The sequence below is a fragment of the Octopus bimaculoides genome, chromosome 4 (genome assembly GCF_001194135.2).
Source record: "Octopus bimaculoides isolate UCB-OBI-ISO-001 chromosome 4, ASM119413v2, whole genome shotgun sequence".
In the NCBI taxonomy this organism is placed as follows: Eukaryota; Metazoa; Mollusca; class Cephalopoda; order Octopoda; family Octopodidae; genus Octopus; species Octopus bimaculoides.
In genome coordinates this window covers 93,555,734-93,568,998 of record NC_068984.1, presented here as the reverse complement: position 1 = coordinate 93,568,998, position 13,265 = coordinate 93,555,734, and the positions used below count along the sequence as shown (strand labels likewise).

Genomic DNA, 13,265 nt, shown 5'->3' with positions numbered 1-13,265 from the left:
CTGTCAAAGGCTTTCTCCATGTTAATGAAAGCCAGGTATAGAGGTTTATCTTTGGCTAGGTATTTCTCCTGCAGCTGTCTTACCAGAAATATAGCATCAGTGGTGCTTTTTCCTGGAACGAACCCAAACTGCATCTCATCTAAACTGACTCTCTCCCTAATTTGTTGGACTATGACCCTCTCTGTGACTTTCATTACCTGGTCCAATATCTTGATACCTCTGTAATTGTTTGTGTCTAGAGCATCACCTTTAACTTTGTAGTAGTTGACTATGGTGCTACTACACCAGTCATTGGGTATGACTCCTTCCTGCATCACCTGATTAACTATACGGGCGACTAGGCTATAGCCGACACTGCCAGATATTTTGAGCATCTCTGCAGTGATTCCTGATGGGCCGAGGGCTTTCGCTGTCTTCATACTCTTGATCGCTTTATCTACCAAGGTACAATTAGGATAGCTGGTCCCTCTGTTGGGTCGACATGCAGCAGACTCTCTTCCTCCCATTCATTCTCTTTATTAAGCAGCCTTTCATAGTGGCGTCTGCAGACCTCTCTTTTTGCAGCTTCGCTTAGTGCAAGTGAACCATCATCCAAGCGGAGACATTTCTCTCCTACGACATCACAATTCTCTCTCACACACTGTCTTGCAACACGAAATACTTCAAGACTTTGGTCCTCACAGAGCAGAACATTGGCAATTTTTTTCTTATTTGCTTCCCCTCTGGCTAAGTATATGTTCTCTGAAAATAGCCTAGCGACAAGAAATAACATTGCTGTTGTCCTCTGTCAACTAGCTTTTTATCTTCAGCAATGTCGAATAAGATATTCCTTACTTGAAAAACAGGTAAGAGTTAGGAAGGGCATGAAGCTGTAAAACAATGTCTCAACAATATATTCATCTAACTTGTGCTAGAATAAATGGATGTAAAACCTAGTGAATAAAACAAACAAAAAAAAAATCAGGAATGGGTTTGAAATGGGATTCATAAGTTTTCAGGACAGAGAAAGAGCAAAAACTTGCTTTTATTTTTGAAATAATTATAATAACTCAAATGTAAAAAGTATACTATTACTGTTGATGTATAAATTGTATTAAGCAACCCTTAAAATTTCTGCTTAAAATGTAGGCTTTAAGCTATACACCTTGTTTTAGATAACCCAGTAATATTCCACAATGGTTGATTACAAGGGTTGTTTTTGCTCAACCTATAAAAAATTTTCATATGGGAAATACACCTGTTATTATCATGTTTAATATATTTTTAAACCAAAGTCAACTCTTGTAATCAACAATTATCAAATTTATAAAAAAGTTTTTACTCAATAATAAGGACAATATTCCAGTAGTCACAGACATGTTGACACTCATCACTGAGTGTTCGCTACTTCAGTAGTTCTTTAACAAAAGTCCCATTGACCAGTAGACTATTATTATAACTTCAGGCCATAGTCTTGTTTGTTCAAATTTAAGCCAATTCTTTTCAAATAATGGCAAGAACTCTTGGAAATATCATGTAGCTGTTGGTTATTTTATAAGAATTAACATGGTATCAAATAAAGTTTTGCTATTTACGTGAAATGTGTTTACAGTTTGTGTAAAACTATAAAAAAATTTAGCAATTTTTCAATATATTGCACTGTTGATACTATCTTTAATTTGTAAACTTTCTCTTCTCAAAACTACATGATGTTAAGGTATAGATGTTATACTTGGTGTTTAAGATAACCTGATTTGGAAGCAATACTTTTAAGGTTCAGATTTAGTGTTATATGCCAATATTATATGGTAAATAGCTGAAATATTTTAAAATTTCAATTTTAGGTTCACTCTGAAAATGATGAAGGAATTATTGTCAGTTTGGAAGAAATAATGAAGCAGTTTTGTACATGGGCACAAAATATAATTGTACCTATCTTCAATAATCAAAATTCAAGTGAAAAAGCAATCAGAAAAAGACGTTCCTCAGATAGCAAAGAAAATAGCATTACATTGTCTTGTAATTTACTTGAGGTAAGAAAATAGCATTTTAGTATTTTTAACAGATAAAAAATAATTTTATTATTCAAATAATATTTGTCTTACTTTTTGTTTTGAGTTTATAATGTACTTTAGAAAATAATATCATCTACCGAGATTATTAATATAATTAGTAATAATTGCACTTTTCAGCCATTTGGGGATACCAGTGATATGTCTATTTCAGCCTTGAATTCATTATTTAGATAATGCAGGAGTTTGATGTTTCTGCACTCGTCTGAAAGTTCATCAAGGTTTGTATGTATACAGCAAAATATCATGAGAACAATAAGGACTGGATTTAAACTTTTAGGAGGCTTGGGGCAAAGTTTGGTGGGTCCCTTATTAAAATCCATAACAAATCACCAAATTTACATCTCAAAACCCATCTCTTGCATGTAACTGCAACTGACTAGCTTGCACAAAATTTAAATACATCTGCTGAAAAGAAAGATCTTATCATCTAAACTAAGTACAGCAAGTTTTACCACCTTACAACTATGTACCAATATAATGCCTACGGAAAGTCTTTCTTTCTATGCTTAGCATATGAAAATTCTTTAAACTGTATTGTCTTCAAAACACTGCTCTCTACATCCAAAATCTACCGAGCATTTAGTCTTTCATGGGTCATTGTGGTTTTCAGATAATACTTTATCAGCTTCAATTTATTAAAGAACCTCTCACCTGAACAACTAGTGGCCATCAAGTTCAAATATATTCTAAGAACTTCATCAACACTTGGAAAAGTATTAGTAAGTTCTTTGTCATGGATTAAAAGTGCCTTGGGATGGTGTGTGACATGACCTGAGCTTATTAAAAAGGTTACAAACTTTAAAATTTCATCAACAAACACATCATCATCATTATTTAATGTCTGTCTTCCATGCTGACTTGGGTTGGACAGTTTGACATGAAGCTGGCCAGCCAAGAAGCTGTTCAGACTCCAATCACTAAAATTACAGAGGAAAACTGATGAGTTTCTCAGCTTCAGTTCTTGTCTCCACATAGTAAACTACACAAGTTGACTATGACTTTGAACTTGTCATGTGTTTTTGTTAAGCAGCACATAACTAAATTGACAGTGAAAATTCCACTTGTGACTTTTTTCTTGCAAAAAGAACAACTTCTTCTGAGGATGATGTTGGATTTGTATCATGTTTGATTTTTATCTTTGTCCTACATGTTATTGCTTTGTAATCTATATTTTCAAACATGTTCTAGGCATCCAATTCCAACTCTTTCATACCTTTCCTTAAATGATTTCAGAAAGTTCTCCAGAGAATCAGTTAGATTCACTAATCAGTCCTTGAAAAGTTTTGTTTTTGCTGATAAATCATAGTGTTACTGTGAAACCACTATCATCAACTATTCACTGGGTACTCACTGTTAAGCCTACATGAGCATCCTGGCTCTACACAAGGCTTTGGGGGCATTATTTGATACTTTATTTGACACTAGACACAGCTGAATGAAATGCTGAAGTTCTGGCAATTTGTCCAATGACTGCAACACTGGAGGAGTACACACACACACACACGCACACACACACACACACACACACACACAGAAATATGCTGGGGCAATAGGGGGGCCTCTTTAAGGTCAGGCTAAATAACCACAGGTTTTTTAGAACCAAACAAAAGTGCAATGTTACAACATTAGGCAGCTATGTATTACTTTTAAGAAAGGAATGAACACTGTCTGAAATCAACTGGAAACTTCTGGAACAACCTGAGCCATACTGAATGAAAGTAAGCATTGTAAGCTTTACTTGGCCAAAGGAGAATAATTCTAATACAAGGTCACATAATCTGGGTGCCTCAAAAAGCAAATTATTTAATCACAGTTCTCATGACAGAAAATTCATTTTGGCAATGTGATCATCCCCCTTTCAGACTCGAGAATGGAAAACAGGCACATCTTACATTATTCCATGGAAAACAACTGCTCTTTCCCTCTTAGTAAATGTAACCTTTCAATACCTTTCTCATTCAACTTTTTATCACCACTGAGAGAAACAAGACTCTATTTTCACCTCCAGCATAAAATAGACTATGTATTTGGGGCCAGCTTGTCTAGTTGCCAATATTGCCAAATGCAATAGTGGGTGTGAAACCTTCAGTAACTTTCTGACTGGCTATATGCCATAACCAGGAATATACTGCTTGATAATATAAAAGTGTGTGTGTCTATTGTATGTGTGTTTAGATTCCTCACAGGCAAAGAACAAAGATATAGAATCTACTTGGATGGCAATATTGATGAGGTAGGGTGTGTGGGTATACTGTTACCAGAGAAATAAGTGAATAAAGGGATCTAGGTAATAAGAGTGTGCAACAGGATAATTATGCTTAGTCTAGTCTTGGAAAATACGACAGTAGCTATTATTTCTGCTTATGCTCATCACCCAGGACGACCAGATGAACAAAAGGATCAATTTTATGATACCTCTGCACACTACCTCAATGACAAATGACAGTAACCTTGTCTTCATGGCTAGTGACCCCAATGGACATGTTGAGCAGCATCCTGATGGCTTCTAATAGATTTAGTACCTGAAATGAGGAGGGAACAAAGCTATTGGTGTTTTGTGATGCAAATAACCTAATGATCTGCAACACTAATTTCAGGAAATCAACCAGTCACCTGATCAGTTATCAATCTGGTGGCCGCACAAGCTGGATTGACTACATTCTACCAGAAAATGTGGATAGACAGATGCTTATAAATGCAAAGTCCTTCTGGGTGAAGAATGTACTCTCCTAGTTGTTAGTTATTCCAGATTTATGTTCAGAAGAACTCAGAGAAACAAACCAGGCTGGAAATGGAAGATTTGGAAGCCTAAAGATCCATTGAATAGTCAGAAATTTAGAGGCATACTAATTGAAGCATTTAACATGAAGGAAGAAAAGATAGTGATGTATAACACAGAGGACAACTGGAAGTTACTAAGGGCTACAGACCAAATTTGTGATGGTTGGTGCAAAGTTCCTACCAGGCTAATTATGACACAGTGATGGAGAAGTCAAGTAGTTGGAAAGAGGCTTGGAAGGATTGGTAGAATGGAGGTAGCAGAAAATTATATTGGGAGCTAGAAGAGAAACTAGATGACAGATATATTTAGCAAGAGGAGAGACAGAAAAAAGGTTTGCCACTGTCTTGCAGCATTGTAAGACAGTCTGTCAGAGAAAATTGTAATATTGGATTGATGATGGTACACTTTCACTTAGTAATTCTGAAAAGAATCAGGCATAGAAGTGCTACTAAATGTGGACATAACAGAGGGACAAGCTATCAGAGTTGACAGCCATTTGATAGATAAAGCAATTAAGGATATGTGGTGTGGGATATGGCCTAGTAACCTGTATAGCTATTCAGGTTGTATCATACCCAACAACTAGTGTAGCAACATTATAGTCAGCTATTACAAAGGTAAGGGAGATGCTGTAGACAGAAGTAATTAGAGGTGTCAGTTGCAGGACCAGGTCAAGAAAGTTTGCCTAGATGAAGTGCAGCTTAGTTTTGTGCCAGGGAGAAAGAAGCACTACTGGTGCTTTCTTCCTAGTAAAGCAACTACAAGAGAAGCATTTAGCTAAATATAAACCACTGTACTTGCCATTTGTCAACAGGGAGAAAACCTTTGACAGGGTTTCACACTTCCTCATCTAGTGGTCACTGTGGAAGCTAGGAGTAGATTAATGGTCATTGAGTACCATTCAAGCTATGTACCATGATGTTGTCAATAAAGTGAGAGTTAACAATGAGTAGTGATGAATTTAGTATGCAGGTAAGAATTGATCAAGGCTCAGTTCTCTGCCCCCTCGTATTTATCTTCTACCTCCAAACCATAACAGTGGAGTTTAGGACCGGTTGTTCATGGGAGCTCGTCTATGCTGATGATGTTATGGGGATAATAGTAATAATGGTACACCCTTCCCACGTAACAAGTGGTATGTGCTAGTCACTATAAATAGGTGACATCGGTTGGTATAGGGAGAGAGTTCAAAGTAGACATTCATAGATTAGTCATGTCTTTACTGGTCTAACAACTATACTGCTATACCAAAATAGGCATTATAACAATCTGACATTTAAGGATTACAACAGTGGTGACAAATTAACAAACTCACAAGGAGTTACAAAACTCAGAAAAGTTTTTTGTGTGAATTCTATGAAAAAAAAAATCATTAAGTTATTGAAAATTTGTTGGCCAGTTTGCTCGAGTTGCAAAAACAGTAACAACAAGAAGAACAGCAGAAGCAACAACAACAACAATTACTATTACAACAATAAATGCTGCAATTAATGAAGGGTAAGTTGGCAGAAAATGTTAAAAGTATGTTCTCGCCAGATTATGTTGTGAACTTGATAACAGAGTTTAAGTATAAACCAGATGAAGGAGTTACCTTCAAGGCTTACTATAGAAGATATGAACAAATCTTAAGTAAAGAGTGCAAAGATTGGGATAATGGTATGAGAATGCATTTAATCTTAAGAAAGCTGGCAGCCAGGAACATGAGTGTTATAGCAATTGCGTACTCCTGAGAAAACCTTCTGGCATAAACTTTAAAGATATAATAGACATAGTGTGTAAAATCTTTGTTCAATACATGTTGGAAATGTTTGAACCTAGAAAAGGACAATGAGGCAGATTACATCACATATGCTGGTAGAGTTAACAAGGAATGTGAAAAGTTCAAGCTGGACGAATTAACGTCAGATATGTTCAAGTGCCTGATATTTACTCAGGGACTAACTGCAGAGACAGATACAAAAGTAAGAACATTCTTGTTAAGCTGGAACAAAACCAAGCTGTAACCCTACAATAAGTGTCAGAAGAGTGTGAAAGAATAGTAAATTTAAGACAAGACAGAGAAAAATTGAGCACAAAGATTGCTTCCAAGTGAAACAAGTGTGGAATAGGCAGAATAGAAATCAAGTGTGTACTAAAATACTGTACAAACAGGACAAAAATCCAAAGACAAACCCTTGTTTTGCATGTGGAAGTCTACACCTGAGAAAAAACTACCCATTTAAGGAAGTGGAATGCTTCCGACATGGAAAAATTGGACATTTAGAAGCGCACTGTAAAACCAAGATGACAAAACGTTAGAACAAAGAAAAAAGAATAAACAAGATGTCGTTGAAAGAAAATAGTAATGTAATGAAGAGGAAATTTGTAAATGTCAAATTTGAAGCGAAAAGAGTAAAAATGCAGTTAGGCACTGGAAGGGATATTATCATTGTAAATGAAGAAACTTGGAAGTATGTCAGTAAGCTGAAATTAATTAGATGTACAAAAGTTGCACATGGTGTTACGGGCTAAAGATTATATTTTGTCAGTGAATTTGTGTGTAATGTAACTATGTGACCAAATGAAAAAGGCAAAAATATATGTGCTAAAAAAATACAGTTAATCTGTTCGGCACAGAGTGGATGGAGTAGGAATATAGTCAGTTCAGTCAAAGGTTCAAATGAAGCTGATGGAACGAAACGAATAGTAAAACATTTATTTCCAGATGTTTGCCCAGAGGAACTGGGCTGCTGCATGAAAACAAGCAAAAATTGCAGTGAAACAAGGTGCATCACCTGTATTTAAGCGACAACAGAATGTACCATTCGTGGCAAAATTACCCATGATAAAATGTGAACCTTGGCCAAAAGTAGATGATCTGTGGACAAGACTACACATCAATTTTGCTGGTCCTTTAAATGGTTCATCCTATTTAGTGGTAGTTGATAGTTTCTCTAAATGGCCAGAAATTTGTAAGTGTAAAAAAAAAAAACAACTTCCTTAACTGCAACAAACTTTTTACACGAGCTGTTTGCAAGATTTGGCATCCCAAACAAGACAGTGTCTGACAATGGAACGCAATTGGTGTCTTTTGAATTGAAAAAGTTCTGTAAAATGTAACTATGGTGTCATACCATCCCAGATCTAATGGACAAGCAGAACACTTTGTCAATAGAGCACTTAGAAAGTCGAATAAGGAAGTCATGGATGAGGTAGCTCTACAACAATTCTTAAGAGTATACCGTGTGACACCAAATCCAAATACACCTGCAGAGCTGATGTTTGTGAGGAAAGTAAAATCAGTTTTCGATAAATTGCTACCTGGCAAGAAAATAAAAATTGAAATGGAAAATACAGTAAGATTTTTCAAAATGGGTAAAAAATTATTTGTGAGAGCATATAAGAACGGAAAACAGAGTTGGGAAGATGGTGTGATTACCAAACATGTAGGAAAAATGGTATACTTGGTAAAAACCAAAAAAGGCATATACAAGAGACATGAACCAACTGAAAAAAGATTTGTTGAGAGCAAACCCAAGAGAATGGAAGAACCAATGGAATGGTTATATGATACTTTTCAAGCACTAATGCCACTACAGGTGATTGAACCCAGACACACAAGTGTAAGGAAAAAAATGTGCAAAGTTCCTGGAAATGGATGCCAAATGAAAAAATAATATTAAATGTGTAACTATGAAAAAAAAACCCTCAAAAGAAGGGAGGTGGGGTGCTGTAGAAATTATTGCTATTTAAAGAAATAAAATTACACTCCCTCAGAAAATAAGAAGACTTAAAAAAGGGAGATGTTATGGGGGTAATAGTAATAATGGTACACCCCTCCCACGTGTTTAGTGGTATGTGCTAGTCACTATAAATAGGTCAATATAGGAAGATATTAAGAAGTAGACGGTCATAGATTAGTCGTGTTTTTACTGGCCTAACAACTACACTGCTATACCAAAGTAGGTGTTATAACAGTTCGACATTTAAGGATTACAACAGATGACCTTGTTCATATTAGCTGAAGCTATAGTAGAATTAGAAAAGGAATTCCTGATGTGAAAGCAAAACTTGGAATGAAAGGGCCTTAAATAATACAGCAAAGACTGAAATCCTAGTAAGTAGGAAAGCAAACAACCTACTAAGCCCTTGAGGAAAATGGCCCTGCTAAGATATTGGTCAAATCAGACAGGGAGCAGTGCCTGATATTTCTCAATCATCATACTTCTGAGTAGAAAAAAAAAACAGCTTTTGAGGCAAACATAGGTCGCATTTGACAGTGATCACTGGAGTGCTAAACTGTAGTTATGCCTATATGTAACACGCACGCACACACACACATACACACACACAGCCTGACCCAACCAAAGTAGAGATTTGAATACCTTCTCACACAATTTTTTTGTCTCTTTTTTTTTTTTTTTTTTTTTTTTTATCTCAGAACTTTACATAGAATGATACAGAAAAATTTACAATCCTGAAAATAAATTTACTTTCAATTTTTCAATTTTTTAATGTTTCCTCACCTCCCAGGCTTTCAGAATACCCACCTCACCCTCATACCAACATATTAGATAGTTTTGAAATTAATTACTTATTTCCTCATGTGGATGCAGATAAGATAGCATAGGCAAATCGCTGAAAAAAAATATTTTTCCAAAATTTCTAGTTTTATAAATCACAACCTCACTCAGCTATTGAAATAACAATATTCACTGTCTGTGCATAGGTACCTTTTGAACTAGTAGATGAAGTAAAAGAGGTCTCATTGTGGTTGTTTAACGTACAAGAAATAACAGCCAAAGGTCTGGAAAATAACTTTTTCCAAAATTACCATTTTTATATCATCTCCCCCTCTGCTTTTTGGAATAATCACACCCGCCCCACATAAATTTGGAGTGCATTAGCACACTTGTCCCCATTTGCTCCAACCAGTCTAACTGAAATATTTGGTAAATTTTCTGCCCACCCCTCCACCTGTTATATTAGTGAGAAAACAATAAAGTTTGCATTTGTATAATTGTTGTTTCTTCTCTATGAACGAAAATGAAAACACTATTTAAACCTTCAGGTCAAAACATTATTTTTCTTAATAATCTGCACAGGTTTTTATAGACTTGCAACTTGCTCTTGACTAAAAACATCTAATACTTGGCTCATTTCTTAGACTTCAATTGTAACTCAGGATACATTATAGTACTATTTCTCAAAGAGGGAAAAGCTAACTCCAGTGTATTGTTGGGATTGAAAAGGAAATGAATAAATCTCCCTATTCACAAGATCATTTAAAATATTTAAAACTCACTTATTCTACACCATGTCAATGAAGTGATTCACATGGTAATTAAGGTGTTTGTCAAGAATGTAAATATTTAGATCCCTTTTACCTCCAACCAGTTGAAATATATTTGCTGTATACTTCGTTCTGACTAACATCATTTAATTTATCTTCTGCTGCTTTATTGACATTTCCCTCCTTTGTTTTGGGTTTCTCAGGGGCATTTTTATATAATTTACTTTTTGTTAATTTATAAAATTTACATTTTTACAATAGTTAAAAATTTTTTGGGGAAAAATTTTTTTTTTTGTCATTTATACTTTTTGAGTTTTGTCTCAATAACAATTAGTTTTTGGCTGTAAAAAGAGTAGACTGATGGTGGGGAAAATGCAGGCTCAGAAAGAAGTTATATTCGTAATCAACCGGATCTAAAAATGTACAGGACAAGAGGGAGTGGAAGCTTAAAAATATAGCAGCTTAAATTGGAATTGAAATAACAAAAAAGTTTTTAGCTTCATTCAAATGTAAAAGTATAACACCCTTTTTAGATTCTAACTCCTCCTATCCTCCTATGATGAAATTTGGAATTTATATTTATGAAATAAAATCTGGTGGATGAAGAAGTATTTATATATGTTAGACTTATAGTCTGCTTTTCAATATTTGAAAATGCTCAGATGCCTTCCTCATGTTTTTCCAACTAATTTCTTCCATCTGAATTCAAAGTATTTATTAAATTCAAATTCTAACTTTAGCTACAATATTTTTAAACTTTCACTTCATGTCTTGTACTTTTTCAGGCTCAGTTATCATCCTCCAACTTCTACATTTTGCTGCTAGTAAAAGGTTGTTTGTGTGTTTTACAAAGATGTAACTTTCATTTCAGGGATTTTTCTACTGACTTTAGAAATAAAATCTGTAATTTGTAATTAGTTTTCTCCATGAAGATTGTCTATGTATGCCAATTAATTGCTTTACTTTACATGCTTTTCATTTTGTAAATATTAAATTTTAAAAATCACATTCAAAGTCTTTTGTTTGAAATTTAAAGATATGTGTTGAATTTACTGACACTTCTGTCAATATCAACCTGAGCAAAATAGTTGGTATCACTACTGGTAGTGAAAAGTTTAATGTTTTAACAGTTAGTAATATATATGTATATATATAACTTTATACTTTTCAGTGTATCTATAAACGGACATGATGTACACACATCTAAAGGGGTAAAGACCCCCTTCGGTCATGAATGACCATGGGTTTGCACATAGAAAGTTACCCTCTGAGGCACAAGTCTGGGTAAGCTTGTTTATGGAAGACCAGCAGTTGCCCATGCATACCAGCCTTCCCTCTCTTTACCACCAATGTTATCCAAGGGGAAGGCAAATGCTGATATAGCTTGGCACCAGTGACATTGCAACTCATTTCTATAGCTGAGTGAACTGGAGCAATGTGAAATAAAGTATCTTGCTCAAGATCACAACACACAGCCTGATCCAAGAATTAAATGAACTACCTCATGATTGTGAGCCCAATGCTCTAACCACTGAGCCATGTGCCTTCATCCCTCTAACACATTTGTTTGTCTCTTGTCATCTACCTGTCTGTCAACCATGTTGCTGTTACCCTTTTATTACTCATACCTCTGGTGCTTATGCCCCAATTGCTTATCTCTCAACCATTCTCCTCTTCTCACCCTCATTGTACCTTCATCTCACTGTACATTCCTTCTAGTATAACTAGAGATGCCTATCTGACCTTCTCTTGAACACTCCATCCATCCCTCTCTCATCCATATTACTCTAGCTCTCTCATAATCTTGAGGTATATACTTAAGGAACTTTTTCAGAGCTGTTTATTTTCCCTACATTCTACCTATACTCCTCATGGGTTGTTTGGTATTGACATTCATCATTCACTCATCATATATCCACCTCTTGCTATCCATCACTCTCTCATGCTCATCCTCTCTAGTACTCGTCATTGTCATGTATTTTATGCTTTCTGCAGTGTAATGATGACACTACACCAAAAGTCCATTTGATTAAACACAACTTCTCCTGTTGGATGGAACCATAGTGTTACTTTGTTCTGACTTTCTCATAGTGTTTTCTGGGGGTGATTTGCAATTACATCCCAATTGGATGGCCTCTGGCTCACAAAGAGCTTATCTGTTCCTCAACAGGTGTTCTTAATCCTGCTGGGTGTCCAAACACCTTTCTCATGAGAGTAGCATGCTAATCAAGTGGGAGACTTGTTTAGTTGCTGACCACTCAACCATAGAACAAGTAATCCCAGTTTACATGGTTCCAGTAGCAGGTCACATTAGCCTGTGATGAGATCTCTGACCTGACTAGTATTGGTGTCTCAAAAAATGCACCCAATACACTCTGTAAAGTGGTTGGCATTTGAAAGCATATCCAGACATAGAAACCAAGCAAAAAAATACATAGGCAACTCTTTTTATCAAACAACTTGGCCACTCCTGTTATATATCTATGCCTTGGTCTTTAACCACTTGTATATGCTAAGTTACCATCTCTCTTGCCTATTTGGTGCTCTCTCATCTCTCAGTTTTTTTCTGCTATTTACTGTACCTTTCTATCATACCATACAAAATACCTCCTCTACCTTCATTCATACCTTACTACTTTTTGTTATTGTGCGTGTGTGTATGTATACACACACAAACATACATACATCTATCTACTTACCTACCTACCAACCAACCAACCAGCCATTAGATGTTATACATCACTGGTCAAAATACGTTTCTAATTCTTTCCTGATTGTGTCATTCTTTTCCATCTTGACCTAAATCATTAACCCTTTCGTTACTATATTTCTGACCAAAATACACCCCTCATGAGTTTCAATTAAATTCTAAAATAATCATGAATTTAGACTAGTCTCACTAAACAGGGTTCTTAATCAATTCTATTGCATAATTTTTGTCTCAAAGTTCTCCACGTACTGGGGTACTGCTAGTGTCTCTCACATGTAAATATTGGTTCAGCTTCACGAATTGTACTCGTTCATAATACTGAAAATATATTCATCGCCAAAAGGTTCCTGATTGCTCCAGTAATTTGTTATTCTGGGTAACTGTCTAATACCCATAGTAATATTTATGGCAAAAAATGCCCGTATTTCATCTACAGTTGCAGGAAAC

General features: G+C 35.5%; 1 protein-coding gene across 5 annotated transcripts in view; it reads left to right on the top strand.

Moving 5' to 3' along the window:
• The window catches only part of LOC106881212 (condensin-2 complex subunit G2), a 99,824-nt gene that overhangs the window by 29,674 nt on the left and 56,885 nt on the right, over positions 1-13,265 (top strand). For all 5 annotated transcript variants that reach the window (XM_014931518.1, XM_052967267.1, XM_052967266.1 and 2 more), the window contains one exon: positions 1,824-2,012. In XM_014931518.1, the coding sequence (XP_014787004.1) occupies positions 1,824-2,012 (189 nt within the window). The remainder of the gene's footprint in view (positions 1-1,823; positions 2,013-13,265) is intronic.